Source organism: Mixophyes fleayi, chromosome 1, assembly GCF_038048845.1.
Source record: "Mixophyes fleayi isolate aMixFle1 chromosome 1, aMixFle1.hap1, whole genome shotgun sequence".
NCBI lineage: Eukaryota > Metazoa > Chordata > Amphibia > Anura > Limnodynastidae > Mixophyes > Mixophyes fleayi.
In genome coordinates, this window is record NC_134402.1 from 459,724,860 (window position 1) to 459,741,005 (window position 16,146).

General features: G+C 38.9%; 1 protein-coding gene across 2 annotated transcripts in view; it reads left to right on the forward strand.

The window, feature by feature from the left end:
• Positions 1 to 16,146, forward strand: part of LOC142102634 (C-type lectin domain family 2 member L-like) — a 120,496-nt gene that overhangs the window by 91,965 nt on the left and 12,385 nt on the right. The window contains exons 4-5 of one of the 2 annotated variants that reach the window (XM_075187349.1): positions 11,329 to 11,415; positions 14,883 to 14,954. In XM_075187349.1, coding sequence (XP_075043450.1) covers positions 11,329 to 11,415; positions 14,883 to 14,954 — 159 coding nt within the window. The remainder of the gene's footprint in view (positions 1 to 11,328; positions 11,416 to 14,882; positions 14,955 to 16,146) is intronic. The other variant, XM_075187350.1, reaches the window with a different exon arrangement.

Consider the following 16,146-nt stretch of genomic DNA (forward strand, 5'->3'; position numbering starts at 1 on the left):
CTTCCAGTCTGCTCCAGAGGGGGCACTGCCCTTCCAGTCTGCTCCAGAGAGGGCCCTGTCCCTCCAGTCTGCTCCAGAGAGGGCCCTGTCCCTCCAGTCTGCATCAGAGAGGGCCCTGTCCCATCAGTCTGCTCCAGAGAGAGCCCTGTCCCTCCAGTCTGCTCCAGAGAGGGCCCTGTCCCTCCGGTCTGCTCCAGAGAGGGCCCTGTCCCATGCGGTTCAGCCCGAGTTGCTAGTCCATGTGGTTCAGCCCGAGTTGCCAGTCCATGCGGTTCAGCCCGAGTTGCCAGTCCATGTGGTTCAGCCCAAGTTGCCAGTCCATGCGGTTCAGCACGAGTTGCCAGTCCATGCGGTTCAGCCCGAGTTGCCAGTTCATGCGGTTCAGCACGAGTTGCCAGTCCATGCGGTTCAGCACGAGTTGCCAGTTCATGCGGTTCAGCCCGAGTTGCCACTTTATGCGGTTCAGCCCGAGTTGCCACTCTATTCGGTTCAGCCCGAGTTGCCACTCTATTCGGTTCAGCCCGAGTTACCACTTGTTGCTGTCTGCTCTGCGGCTCCTCACAGTGCTGTCTGCTCTGCGGCTCCTCACAGTGCTGTCTTCTCTGCGGCTCCTCACAGTGCTGTCTGCTCTGCGGCTCCTCACAGTGCTGTCTGCTCTGCGGCTCCTCACAGTGCTGTCTGCTCTGCGGCTCCTCACAGTGCTGTCTGCTCTGCGGCTCCTCACAGTGCTGTCTGCTCTGCGGCTCCTCACAGTGCTGTCTGCTCTGAGGCATCTCACAGTGCTGTCTGCTCTGAGGCATCTCACAGTGTTATCCGCTCTGAGGCATCTCACAGTGTTATCCAGTCGGAGTGCTGTGCCCAGTCCGGGCTTCCCGTTAGGTGTGCCCAACTTGCAGTCCCAGCCGGGGACTCCTGCTCTGCCGTCCTAGCCGAGGACTCTCCAGAGATTGCTGCACAAGCTGGGTACTCTCCAGAGTCTGCTATTGAGTCTGAACGCCCAAAAGCCTCTTCCGAGTCATCAGATCCTCCTCCAGTCCTCTTTGATGGAGACATCAAACAGTTTGTTACAGTACTCGAACTTTCCATGAAACAGTTTCAAGAATGTCCGGATTATTTTGTTGATCAATTTAACCAAGTGAGTTCAATTATTATGTGTTTTAGAGGGGAGCCACAAACTTGGGCCTTCTCATTACTAAATTCCGATGACCCCATTATTCATAATACCATGGACTTTGTTAATGCTGTTTGCAAGAAGTACTCTCCATCAACAGTTGATTTTCCTGGACATAGTCCTTCCATTTCCATTCCGGTCTGTGTTTCAGCTCCTCTGCTTATTCACAAGTCATCGATGTCCGTTGCTTCCATTGGTCAACCTATATCTTCAAAAAATAAAAAGAACAATCACAAACAACAAACCTTGGTTACCGGCTTTATCAGCATTTCACAATCTTCTCATAAAATTAACAGTCCTGTTCTAACTCTAGGTTGGGACTCAGACTCTGAAAGCGAATTTTGGGAGGATACTAGAGTGTTAGTGGACGAACTTGCCAATTCTTCTGCTTCTGAAGAATTGGGTCTTCTCTGTACTCCATTGGAGAAGAACCCAATTGTGTCTCCAGGGAGATCTTCTAAAAAGAAAAAGAAGAGGAAAAAAACCTGAAAGGAGCATGTATGGAGCGTCTGGAATCCGCTCCTTAAAGGGGGGGCTATGTTATGATCTGCCTTGTTTCTTTGTGTGCATTTTTGTTATGATCTGCCCTGTTTTTTGTGTGCATTTTACCCTGTGTTATGATTTGCCTTGTTACCCTGTGTGCACATTACCCTGCAGTATCTGTGATTTTCCAGAGGAGCTGCTGTCCGGCCATTCCTCTATCAGGGGTTAACTAGCACTGCTAATTAATTATCCTCACCTGTCTGTGGCCTATATATGCCTGCTTATTCCTGAATCCTTTGCTTGTCATTGATGTTCCTAGCCTGTTCATGTGTCTCTATGTTCCTGGATTACCTGCACGTTTCTGGCTGCTACTACAAACTGGTTTCAGTTAAGTTATCTGCTGCATTTCTTTATTATTTACTGCTTGTTTGCCAAGATCTGGAAATCCTTTGTTTCATTCAGCCTGAACTATTTTGCCTTACCTGGATTATACTTTTCTGCAATAAACATTAAAACATTTATATCACGTGTCTGGCTCCATGGCTGTAATTAAGGAAGTGGTTTTGAACAGAACCTAACACCGTGTTTCTACACTTGGGCTGGTATCCCTGACCGCTTACCATGGATCAGGAAGCTGTAGATGGATCACACTAGCTGCTGGGTTGCGGCAGAGTGGTTTTACTAGGAGAGCTGGGTCCAACCTCAGAAACCTCAGAAACAGTCAGAGAACGGATTAGATTTAGAGTCTAATCTGCAGGTCACAGAATTCCAGCAATATTGAAGAAGTTGTCAAGCAGGGTCTTCGCTCAGGTGCCCTGACAAAGACAGATCCACTGATTAAAAGTATCCGTGGTCAGGTCAGATGGAATATCAGAATGATACATTTCAGTGTACAAGACAGTGCTTTTTATATAGATTTGGGCACAGGCTATTTTTAGAATCCGGATACAGTGAGCTTACCTAAACATAGATTTACATGCAATGCAAAGTTAACAATATTTACACTTATCTGTGAAATACGAAAAATTCTGTGATGTCCTGCATTTTGTTTTTAGACACAAGAAATCTAGTAGCAAGAACTTAATTAAACCTTTCTGTCTTCAAGTGGAACCTCACACATCAAAATGCCTGATTAACATGAGATTAGCATGAGTCCTTTCTTACAATAGTTGTAGAATACACATTCCCAAAGAAAGATACAAACCCCCAAAAGGTCATTTCCAAACTTCGCGATACACAAAAGACTTTCTAAACAAAGGTTCATTGTATCAGATATATACATCAGAAATAAGGCATTTCCTTTAGCAAGGTAAAAACAGAAAAAATGCATTTTCTACCCTGGTCTCAGAAATGGCAATTTCCTATATCAAAATATACTCAATAGCATAAATAAGTGCATTGGCAATTATATAAATAAGCGCACTAAGCTCTTTCCTTTAAATAAATTTATACCAGAAGTTGGTAATATATATGTAATGGGCACATACTGGTAATATATATGTAATGGGCACATGCTGGTAATATATATGCAATGGGGCACATGCTGGTAATATATATGTAATGGGGCAAATACTGGTAATATATATGTAAGGGGCACATGCAGGTAATATATATGTAATGGGGCACATACTGGTAATATATATGTAATGGGCACATACTGGTAATATATATGTAATGGGCACATACTGGTAATATATATGTAATGGGCACATACTGGTAATATATATGTAATGGGCACATGCTGGTAATATATATGTAATGGGGCACATACTGGTAATATATATGTAATGGGGCACATACTGGTAATATATATGTAATGGGGCACATACTGGTAATATATATGTAATGGGCCAAATACTGGTAATATATATGTAAGGGGCACATACTGGTAATATATATGTAATAGGCACATGGTGGTAATATATATGTATTGGGGCACATACTGGTAATATATATGTATTGGGGCACATACTGGTAATATATATGTAAGGGGCACATACTGGTAATATATATGTAATGGGGCACATGGTGGTAATATATATGCAATGGGCCTAATACTGGTAACATATATGTAATGGGGCACATGCTGGTAATATATATGTAATGGGGCACATGCTGGTAATATATATGTAATGGGGCACATACTGGTAATATATATGTAATGAGGCACATGCTGGTAATATATATGTAATGGGGCACATACTGGTAATATATATGTAATGGGCACATGGTGGTAATATATATGTAATGGAGCACATACTGGTAATATATATGTAATGGGGCACATACTGGTAATATATATGTAATGGGGCACATGCTGGTAATATATATGTAATGGGCACATGCTGGTAATATATATGTAATGGGGCACATACTGGTAATATATATGTAATGGGGCACATACTGGTAATATATATGTATTGGGGCACATACTGGTAATATATATGTAATGGGGCACATGCTGGTAATATATATGTAATGGGGCACATGCTGGTAATATATATGTAATGGGGCACATGCTGGTAATATATATGTAATGGGCACATACTGGTAATATATATGTAATGGGCACATGGTGGTAATATATATGTAATGGGCACATGGTGGTAATATATATGTAATGTGGCACATGCTGGTAATATATATGTAATGTGGCACATGCTGGTAATATATATGTAATGGGCACATACTGGTAATATGTATGTAATGAGGCACATGCTGGTAATATATATGTAATGGGCACATGCTGGTAATATATATGTAATGTGGCACATACTGGTAATATATATGTAATGTGGCACATACTGGTAATATATATGTAATGGGGCACATACTGGTAATATATATGTAATGGGCACATGGTGGTAATATGTATGTAATGAGGCACATGCTGGTAATATATATGTAATGGGCACATACTGGTAATATATATGTAATGGGCACATACTGGTAATATATATGTAATGGGGCACATGCTGGTAATATATATGTAATGGGCACATACTGGTAATATATATGTAATGGGCACATACTGGTAATATATATGTAATGGGGCACATACTGGTAATATATATGTAATGGGCACATACTGGTAATATATATGTAATGGGCACATGCTGGTAATATATATGTAATGGGGCACATACTGGTAATATATATGTAATGGGCACATACTGGTAATATATATGTAATGGGCACATACTGGTAATATATATGTAATGGGCACATACTGGTAATATATATGTAATGGGCACATACTGGTAATATATATGTAATGGGCACATGCTGGTAATATATATGTAATGGGGCACATACTGGTAATATATATGTAATGGGCACATACTGGTAATATATATGTAATGGGCACATACTGGTAATATATATGTAATGGGCACATGGTGGTAATATATATGTAATGGGCACATGCTGGTAATATATATGTAATGAGGCACATGCTGGTAATATATATGTAATGGGGCACATGCTGGTAATATATATGTAATGGGCACATACTGGTAATATATATGTAATGGGCACATGGTGGTAATATATATGTAATGGGCACATACTGGTAATATATATGTAATGGGCACATACTGGTAATATATATGTAATGGGCACATGGTGGTAATATATATGTAATGGGCACATGCTGGTAATATATATGTAATGGGCACATACTGGTAATATATATGTAAGGGGCACATACTGGTAATATATATGTAATGGGCACATGCTGGTAATATATATGTAATGGGGCACATACTGGTAATATATATGTAATGAGGCACATGCTGGTAATATATATGTAATGGGGCACATACTGGTAATATATATGTAATGGGCACATGGTGGTAATATATATGTAATGGAGCACATACTGGTAATATATATGTAATGGGGCACATACTGGTAATATATATGTAATGGGGCACATGCTGGTAATATATATGTAATGGGCACATGCTGGTAATATATATGTAATGGGGCACATGCTGGTAATATATATGTAATGGGGCACATACTGGTAATATATATGTAATGGGGCACATACTGGTAATATATATGTAATGGGGCACATGCTGGTAATATATATGTAATGGGGCACATGCTGGTAATATATATGTAATGGGGCACATGCTGGTAATATATATGTAATGGGCACATGGTGGTAATATATATGTAATGGGCACATGGTGGTAATATATATGTAATGTGGCACATGCTGGTAATATATATGTAATGTGGCACATGCTGGTAATATATATGTAATGGGCACATACTGGTAATATGTATGTAATGAGGCACATGCTGGTAATATATATGTAATGGGCACATGCTGGTAATATATATGTAATGTGGCACATACTGGTAATATATATGTAATGTGGCACATACTGGTAATATATATGTAATGGGGCACATACTGGTAATATATATGTAATGGGCACATGGTGGTAATATGTATGTAATGAGGCACATGCTGGTAATATATATGTAATGGGCACATACTGGTAATATATATGTAATGGGCACATACTGGTAATATATATGTAATGGGCACATACTGGTAATATATATGTAATGGGGCACATGCTGGTAATATATATGTAATGGGCACATACTGGTAATATATATGTAATGGGCACATACTGGTAATATATATGTAATGGGGCACATGTTGGTAATATATATGTAATGGGCACATACTGGTAATATATATGTAATGGGCACATGCTGGTAATATATATGTAATGGGCACATACTGGTAATATATATGTAATGGGCACATACTGGTAATATATATGTAATGGGCACATACTGGTAATATATATGTAATGGGCACATACTGGTAATATATATGTAATGGGCACATGCTGGTAATATATATGTAATGGGGCACATACTGGTAATATATATGTAATGGGCACATACTGGTAATATATATGTAATGGGCACATACTGGTAATATATATGTAATGGGCACTTGGTGGTAATATATATGTAATGGGCACATGCTGGTAATATATATGTAATGAGGCACATGCTGGTAATATATATGTAATGGGGCACATACTGGTAATATATATGTAATGGGCACATACTGGTAATATATATGTAATGGGCACATGGTGGTAATATATATGTAATGGGCACATACTGGTAATATATATGTAATGGGCACATACTGGTAATATATATGTAATGGGCACATGGTGGTAATATATATGTAATGGGCACATGCTGGTAATATATATGTAATGGGCACATACTGGTAATATATATGTAAGGGGCACATACTGGTAATATATATGTAATGGGCACATGGTGGTAATATATATGTAATGAACACATACTGGTAATATATATGTAAGGGGCACATACTGGTAATATATATGTAATGGGGCACATGCTGGTAATATATATGTAATGGGCACATGCTGGTAATATATATGTAATGGGGCACATGCTGGTAATATATATGTAATGGGCACATACTGGTAATATATATGTAATGGGCACATACTGGTAATATATATGTAATGGGGCACATACTGGTAATATATATGTAATGGGGCACATGCTGGTAATATATATGTAATGGGCACATGCTGGTAATATATATGTAATGGGCACATGCTGGTAATATATATGTAATGGGCACATACTGGTAATATATATGTAATGGGCACATACTGGTAATATATATGTAATGGGGCACATGCTGGTAATATAAAAAAAGTGGGCACATGATGGTAATATATAAAAAGTGGGCACATGCTGGTAATATATATGTAATGGGGCACATACTGGTAATATATATGTAATGGGGCACATACTGGTAATATATATGTAAAGCGGCACATACTGGTAATATATATGTAATGGGGCACATACTGGTAACATATATGTAATGGGGCACATACTGGTAATATATATGTAATGGTGCACATACTGGTAATATATATGTAATGGGGCACATACTGGTAATATATATGTAATGGGGCACATACTGGTAATATATATGTAATGGGGCACATAATGGTAATATATATGTAATGGGGCACATACTGGTAATATATATGTAATGGGCACATGCTGGTAATATATATGTAATGGGGCACATGCTGGTAATATATATGTAATGGGCACATGCTGGTAATATATATGTAATGGGGCACATACTGGTAATATATATGTAATGGGGCACATACTGGTAATATATATGTAATGGGGCACATACTGGTAATATATATGTAATGGGGCACATGGTAGTAACATATATGTAATGGGGCACATACTGGCAATATATATGTAATGGGGCACATACTGGTAATATATATATGTAATGGGGCACATACTGGTAATATATATGTAATGGGGCACATACTGGTAATATATATGTAATGGGGCACATACTGGTAATATATATGTAATGGGGCACATGGTAGTAACATATATGTAATGGGGCACATACTGGTAATATATATGTAATGGGGCACATACTGGTAATATATATGTAATGGGGCACATGGTAGTAACATATATGTAATGGGGCACATACTGGTAATATATATGTAATGGGCACATAATGGTAATATATATGTAATGGGGCACATACTGGTAATATATATGTAATGGGGCACATGGTAGTAACATATATGTAATGGGGCACATGCTGGTAATATATATGTAATGGGGCACATGCTGGTAATATATATGTAATGGGGCACATACTGGTAATATATATGTAATGGGGCACATACTGGTAATATATATGTAATGGGCACATGGTAGTAACATATGTGTAATGGGGCACAAGCTGGTAATATATATGTAATGGGGCACATGCTGTAATATATATGTAATGGGCACATGGTAGTAACATATATGTAATGGGAACCTGCTGGTAATATATATGTAATGGGCACATACTGGTAATATATATGTAATGGAGCACATACTGGTAACATATATGTAATGGGCACATACTGGTAATATATATGTAATGGGCACATACTGGTAATATATATGTAATGGGGCACATACTGGTAATATATATGTAATGGGGCACATACTGGTAATATATATGTAATGGGCACATGGTGGTAATATATATGTAATGGGCACATACTGGTAATATATATGTAATGGGGCACATGCTGGTAATATATATGTAATGGGCACATGGTGGTAATATATATGTAATGGGGCACATACTGGTAATATATATGTAAGGGGCACATGATGGTTATATATAAAAAGTGGGCACATGCTGGTAATATATAAAAAGTGGGCACATGCTGGTAATATATATGTAATGGGCACATACTGGTAATATATATGTAATGGGGCACATGCTGGTAATATATATGTAATGGGCACATACTGGTAATATATATGTAATGGGCACATGCTGGTAATATATATGTAATGGGCACATGCTGGTAATATATATGTAATGGGCACATGGTAGTAACATATATGTAATGGGAACCTGCTGGTAATATATATGTATTGGGGTACATGCTGGTAATATATATGTAATGGGGCACATGCTGGTAATATATATGTAATGGGCACATGCTGGTAATATATTTGTAATGGGGCACATACTGGTAATATATATGTAATGGTGCACATACTGGTAATATATATGTAATAGGGCACATACTGGTAATATATATGTAATGGGGCACATACTGGTAATATATATGTAATGGGGCACATACTGGTAATATATATGTAATGGGGCACATGGTAGTAACATATATGTAATGGGGCACATACTGGTAATATATATGTAATGGGGCACATACTGGTAATATATATGTAATGGGGCACATACTGGTAATATATATGTAATGGGGCACATACTGGTAATATATATGTAATGGGGCACATGGTAGTAACATATATGTAATGGGGCACATACTGGTAATATATATGTAATGGGGCACATACTGGTAATATATATGTAATGGGGCACATACTGGTAATATATATGTAATGGGGCACATGGTAGTAACATATATGTAATGGGGCACATACTGGTAATATATATGTAATGGGCACATAATGGTAATATATATGTAATGGGGCACATACTGGTAATATATATGTAATGGGGGCACATACTGGTAATATATATGTAATGGGGCACATGGTAGTAACATATATGTAATGGGGCACATGCTGTAATATATATGTAATGGGGCACATGCTGGTAATATATATGTAATGGGGGCACATACTGGTAATATATATGTAATGGGGCACATACTGGTAATATATATGTAATGGGGCACATGGTAGTAACATATATGTAATGGGGCACATGCTGTAATATATATGTAATGGGCACATGGTAGCAACATATATGTAATGGGGCACAAGCTGGTAATATATATGTAATGGGGCACATGCTGTAATATATATGTAATGGGCACATGGTAGTAACATATATGTAATGGGAACCTGCTGGTAATATATATGTAATGGGCACATACTGGTAATATATATGTAATGGAGCACATGCTGGTAATATATATGTATTGGGGTACATGCTGGTAATATATATGTAATGGGGCACATACTGGTAATATATATGTAATGGGGCACATGGTAGTAACATATATGTAATGGGGCACATGCTGGTAATATATATGTAATGGGGCACATGCCGGTAATATATATGTAATGGGCACATGGTAGTAACATATATGTAATGGGAACCTGCTGGTAATATATATGTAATGAGGCACATGCTGGTAATATATATGTAATGGGGCACATACTGGTAATATATATGTAATGGGGCACATGGTAGTAACATATATGTAATGGGGCACATGCCGGTAATATATATGTATTGGGGTACATGCCGGTCATTGGTTCAGGGATAGGATTTATTGTCATGTTGTGAACAGAAATAGATATTTTGGGGGATGCAGCTTATTTTGGATAGTGGGAATATTAATTGCTTACACTTTGACAGTTTGTATTGAGTGTGGTGAGAAGACCTTGCAGATGAGATGGCAGAATGACAGTCAGTAATGCAGCGGACACAGATGGTGAGATCTGGATAGGAGAGAATAATTTGGGCATGGAGATGATACTGAAATCCAAAGGAGCTTATTAGTCTTCCATGAATAGTGATATAGATAGAGAGGAGAAGAAGGCCTCAGACTGCGCCTTTTGGTACTTTAACTGGTAGATGAAGCAAATCTGTGGTGGGTCCAGAGCAACAAACAGACTCTCTCTTTGAAAGAGAGACCAGTAGACGGCCTAGAACTCAGCCTTGTGGTACTTTATCTGATAATATTCTGTGAATAATGCATTTTATTATATGAATCAAAGTTTTTAAATATCTGCTGTGACCTCTTATTAAATCATTTTGCTTTTTTTTTTACTTGGAATAGAGACAAAACTGTAATTTAACCCTTACTGCTCCAAACAGTATTACTGGGACAGCTGAAGATTCTAGAAAAACACAAAAACATAAAGTCAAAATTATTTTCTTCAAAATCAACATATAAAGAAAGTCTTTGTTCCACATTTTATGTTTATTATGTTCATTGTCTGTGTTTCTGTTTTTATGAGCTTTCTGTGTTCTGGGGAAGAATCACATCCTCTGTTTTACATGACAATAACTGGACTTTATACCGCTCCAGGTAAGAGGTCGTATCTGGCAATGGTCCCCACCCTTATCGTAGCCTGTCTGACTCTGCTCATATCCACCGTCTACCTGAGAGTGACCTGTGAGTACTTGAGAGCGACCTGTGAGTACTCAGCACTTCATGATGTATGGACACATAGGGGCTAAGAAATGTTCTAAATTGTGGTTTAAATTATGATTTTTGTATCAATAAATTCAATAAATAAAATGTATTTAATTTCAACAAAATCAAATCATATTTAAATAAATACCAATGGGTGTGATTAAGCACTACAAAAATTATAATTACATTTATGTAAAATGAGTAGCAACAATATAATACTTTAATAGATAAGCCTCCATGTACACGTGTGGGATCTTTTATACAGAATGCCGGGACTTACAATGTTCCCGATAAGGGTTCCTTCATAATTTGGGGCAACCTGACTACAATATAACAAATTACATTTAAAAAACATTTCCCTGACACCTCATTACTTTGTGTAACACATCCCCATGTATGACGCACACTTGATGCTACGATGGTCTGACCAGCGCACGTCATCACCAGTTTCGCTAAATAAAACTTTTCAGCTTTTCTCCAAAAATACAACTCAGTTTAGCTTCATAAATCATGAGAGTGAGGGGACATCAGGACGGTCCTACATGGGGCACTTTGTGTGTAAGAATCTCCTCTGCCACAGTACATTTAGAAGGTGCAAGACGATTCCCTTTATAATTACAGGATATGATCTGATCTCCACCAGCTCAGACTGGTACAAAACTCTTGTTGTTTTCAAAGTGGAAATGGCCGTACAGCAAAGAACGCCCCTAAATTGTGCCCCCTCCATCCTTTCAGCTTATTTCTGCAATAATCCAAAAGGTCATTGGAGCTCCTGTCCCGTACTTAGTGATAAAAGCTCTTCCTCCGTCCAACTCATCCCATTGGCTGCATTCTGTTACTTCTTCGTAGAAGCCAACATGTTGCAGTGTAAACCTGTGCATTTTAGCAGAAATACAAATGCACTTGCGCTAATTTATGTGCACTGCACCTCTATGTAGTATTATGTTCTGTACCTCAGTCAGTTTGGTAAATGAGCCCAGAGACTACAGGAGGATCCCCCAGTGATCATGTCTATATGTGTGACATTCCCTCCTCAATACCTTGTACAGCTGAGCCAAGAATAAGCAAAATATAGTTCTGGTTTAGTTTATATCACTTGATAAGAATTGTACAAAATGTAGAAATATAAAGTGATAATAAAATCACATATATGATGAATGATGGCCTAGTGGTTAGCACTTCTGCCTCACAGCACTGGGGTCATGAGTTCGATTCCTGACCATGGCCTTATCTGTGTGGAGTTTGTATGTTCTCCCCGTGTTTGCGTAGGTTTCCTCCGGGTGCTCCGGTTTCCTCCCACACCCCAAAAACATACTAGTAGGTTAATTGGCTGCTATCAAAAAAATTGACCTTAATCTCTCCCTCTCCTTGTGTCTGTCTGTGTGTATGTATATTAGGGAATTTAGACTGTAAGCTCCAATGGGGCAGGAACGGATGTGAATGAGTTCTCTGTACAGCGCTGCGGAATTAGTGGCGCTATATAAATAAATGATGATGATGATGATGTGTTGTTAACATAGATGATCAATAAGCTGAGTACATAGATCATTTAGAGTTAGGAGAACATCCAGCTAAGTAACACAATTAGTTATGTATGCAGGGAACATACTGTCTGCTTCTACATGCAGCTCTTAGATACTGCACAGCTTTATTATTACACTGTGATTTAGAGTTCAGCTACACGTCCCCTCCCAACTCTGTCACCACACTTTATATATCCCTCCTTATATATACCTCCTTATATATACCTCCCTATATATACCTCCCTATATATACCTCCTTATATATACCTCCCTATATATACCTCCTTATATATACCTCCCTATATATACCTCCCTATATATACCTCCTTATATATACCTCCTTATATATACCTCCTTATATATACCTCCCTATATATACCTCCTTATATATACCTCCCTATATATACCTCCTTATATATACCTCCTTATATATACCTCCCTATATATACCTCCCTATATATACCTCCTTATATATACCTCCTTATATATACCTCCTTATATACCTCCCTATATATACCTCCCTATATATACCTCCCTATATATACCTCCCTATATATACCTCCTTATATATACCTCCTTATATATACCTCCCTATATATACCTCCTTATATATACCTCCTTATATATACCTCTTTATATATACCTCCTTATATATACCTCCTTATATATACCTCCTTATATATACCTCCCTATATATACCTCCTTATATATACCTCCTTATATATACCTCCTTATATATACCTCCCTATATATACCTCCCTATATATACCTCCCTATATATACCTCCCTATATATACCTCCCTATATATACCTCCCTATATATACCTCCCTATATATACCTCCCTATATATACCTCCCTATATATACCTCCCTATATATACCTCCTTATATATACCTCCCTATATATACCTCCCTATATATACCTCCTTATATATACCTCCTTATATATACCTCCCTATATATACCTCCTTATATATACCTCCTTATATATACCTCCTTATATATACCTCCCTATATATACCTCCCTATATATACCTCCCTATATATACCTCCTTATATATACCTCCCTATATATACCTCCTTATATATACCTCCCTATATATACCTCCCTATATATACCTCCTTATATATACCTCCTTATATATACCTCCCTATATATACCTCCTTATATATACCTCCCTATATATACCTCCCTATATATACCTCCCTATATATACCTCCTTATATATACCTCCTTATATATACCTCCTTATATATACCTCCTTATATATACCTCCCTATATATACCTCCCTATATATACCTCCCTATATATACCTCCCTATATATACCTCCTTATATATACCTCCCTATATATACCTCCCTATATATACCTCCTTATATATACCTCCTTATATATACCTCCCTATATATACCTCCCTATATATACCTCCTTATATATACCTCCTTATATATACCTCCCTCGTGGCTTTGTTGGATTTACTGCCGACTCTAAATGAGGCCATTTCTATTAGCAGTTATACACCAGCGACAGCGCTTCAGTTGTGCTGCTTCACTCTCACCCAAAATACTTGAAGGGGCCCAGTAGTCGGGTTTATGGCTGTAGCCCATATGCCCATTCATGGCCCCATCTGAGCCAGATTCTGAGCATGATGACTGGGTGGACCAATTGCTTCCTCTCGTGCCCTGTGGTCACAGTTCCTGGGCTGTGTGTTTTTGGGAAGGCTGCGTGAGCAGGTTAGGGGCTAGTCCACATAGACCCCCCTCCCTAGAATACACATCCAGCCTGGTGGTGGGGGCAGCTGCAGCACCGTCCACTTGTACAGATCTATAACCACCACCGATCACTAGTGCATGAGAACTATATTTAAGTGAACTAAATAAGTGGGATTAAGTTTCTATACTGACCCTGTTTTCATGTCCAGGCACAATGGAGCAGACTACAAGCAGTAAGGGAAATATAAGCAGCAATGGATCAGAAACATCCTGTTCCCCAGGTAACGTGTTTGTGCGTCAGTCTTGTCACATATATTATAAGAGCTGTGTGCTGAGGTGTCCCACTTTCCCTGTGTAGTGCATGCTCCTGACAGCAATTATCTCCCTGTATTTATGGTTACATAAACTGTTTTAAGAGGAGTCAGCGCTCCATAGAGATCTATAATAACAAACAAGAGTCGCACATTCAGATTATGTTCAGGCTATAAGAGTACAGGAGGGACAGGAGGAATGGGGAAAACAGGGGAAAATGTTTAGGAAATTAAGAGGGGGAGCAGAGAGATGAAAGAGAAACTGAGCTACAAATTAGAGGGTGGAGGAAGATTTGGGAAAAGGTGAGCGGGACACAGACAGAAAGCTGGTGAGGGTCTTTGTATGGGGGCAGGAGTCATGTTAGGTGACCTACAGACAGGGACAGAGGAGGATTGGAGATAGACCTTACAGGGACTTTCCCCGGTAGACTGATGGCTTCCTGTGGCCCCCTGGAGGCAGTGAGACAGTGTCAGTCTGTGTGCACATTCTGAGCTGCAGCAGACCCTGCTTGGCAAACCTACAGGTCTTGTAATCAATTGCAGAGACTGCAGCCTTTATTTATTGGTTATTGGTTATGTGTCTGAGGCTGGCGGGCGGCTTGATCTGTTTCTCTGGGTTTGACTAGCTATGCCTGGCCCACCCCTGCTGAGTGAGACAGACTGAGAGATGAGAGGGACACAGGTGAGTGAGACAGGGGCTGAGAGCTTAGGCAGAGACAGGCTGAGAGAGAGAGAGAGAGAGAGAGAGAGAGAGGGAGGGAGGCTGAATGGCAGCTATGAGAAAGACAGGCTGTGAGGTATAAGAGAGTCAGGCTCAGAGAGAGACAAGCTGAGAGAAAGAGGTAAAAGAGAAACTGGCTGAGAGAGACAGGTTGAAAGCTTAGAAAGAGACATCTGTGAGAGACAGCCTGAGATAAAGGGGCAGCTATTGGAGAGACAAGGCTGAAAGGTGAAAAAGACAGCTGAAAGAGGGAGCTATGAGAAAGACTGGCTGAGAGAGACAGGCTGAGAGGTAAAAGAGAGAGATAGATAGGTTGATAGAGAGATAAAATGAGAGAAGCAGTTATGAGAGAGACAGCCTGAGAGGTTAAAGAGACAGAAAATCTGAGAGAGAGAGAGATGTGATCAGAGCTGTTAGAGAGAGAGGCAGTCGTGAGATGCA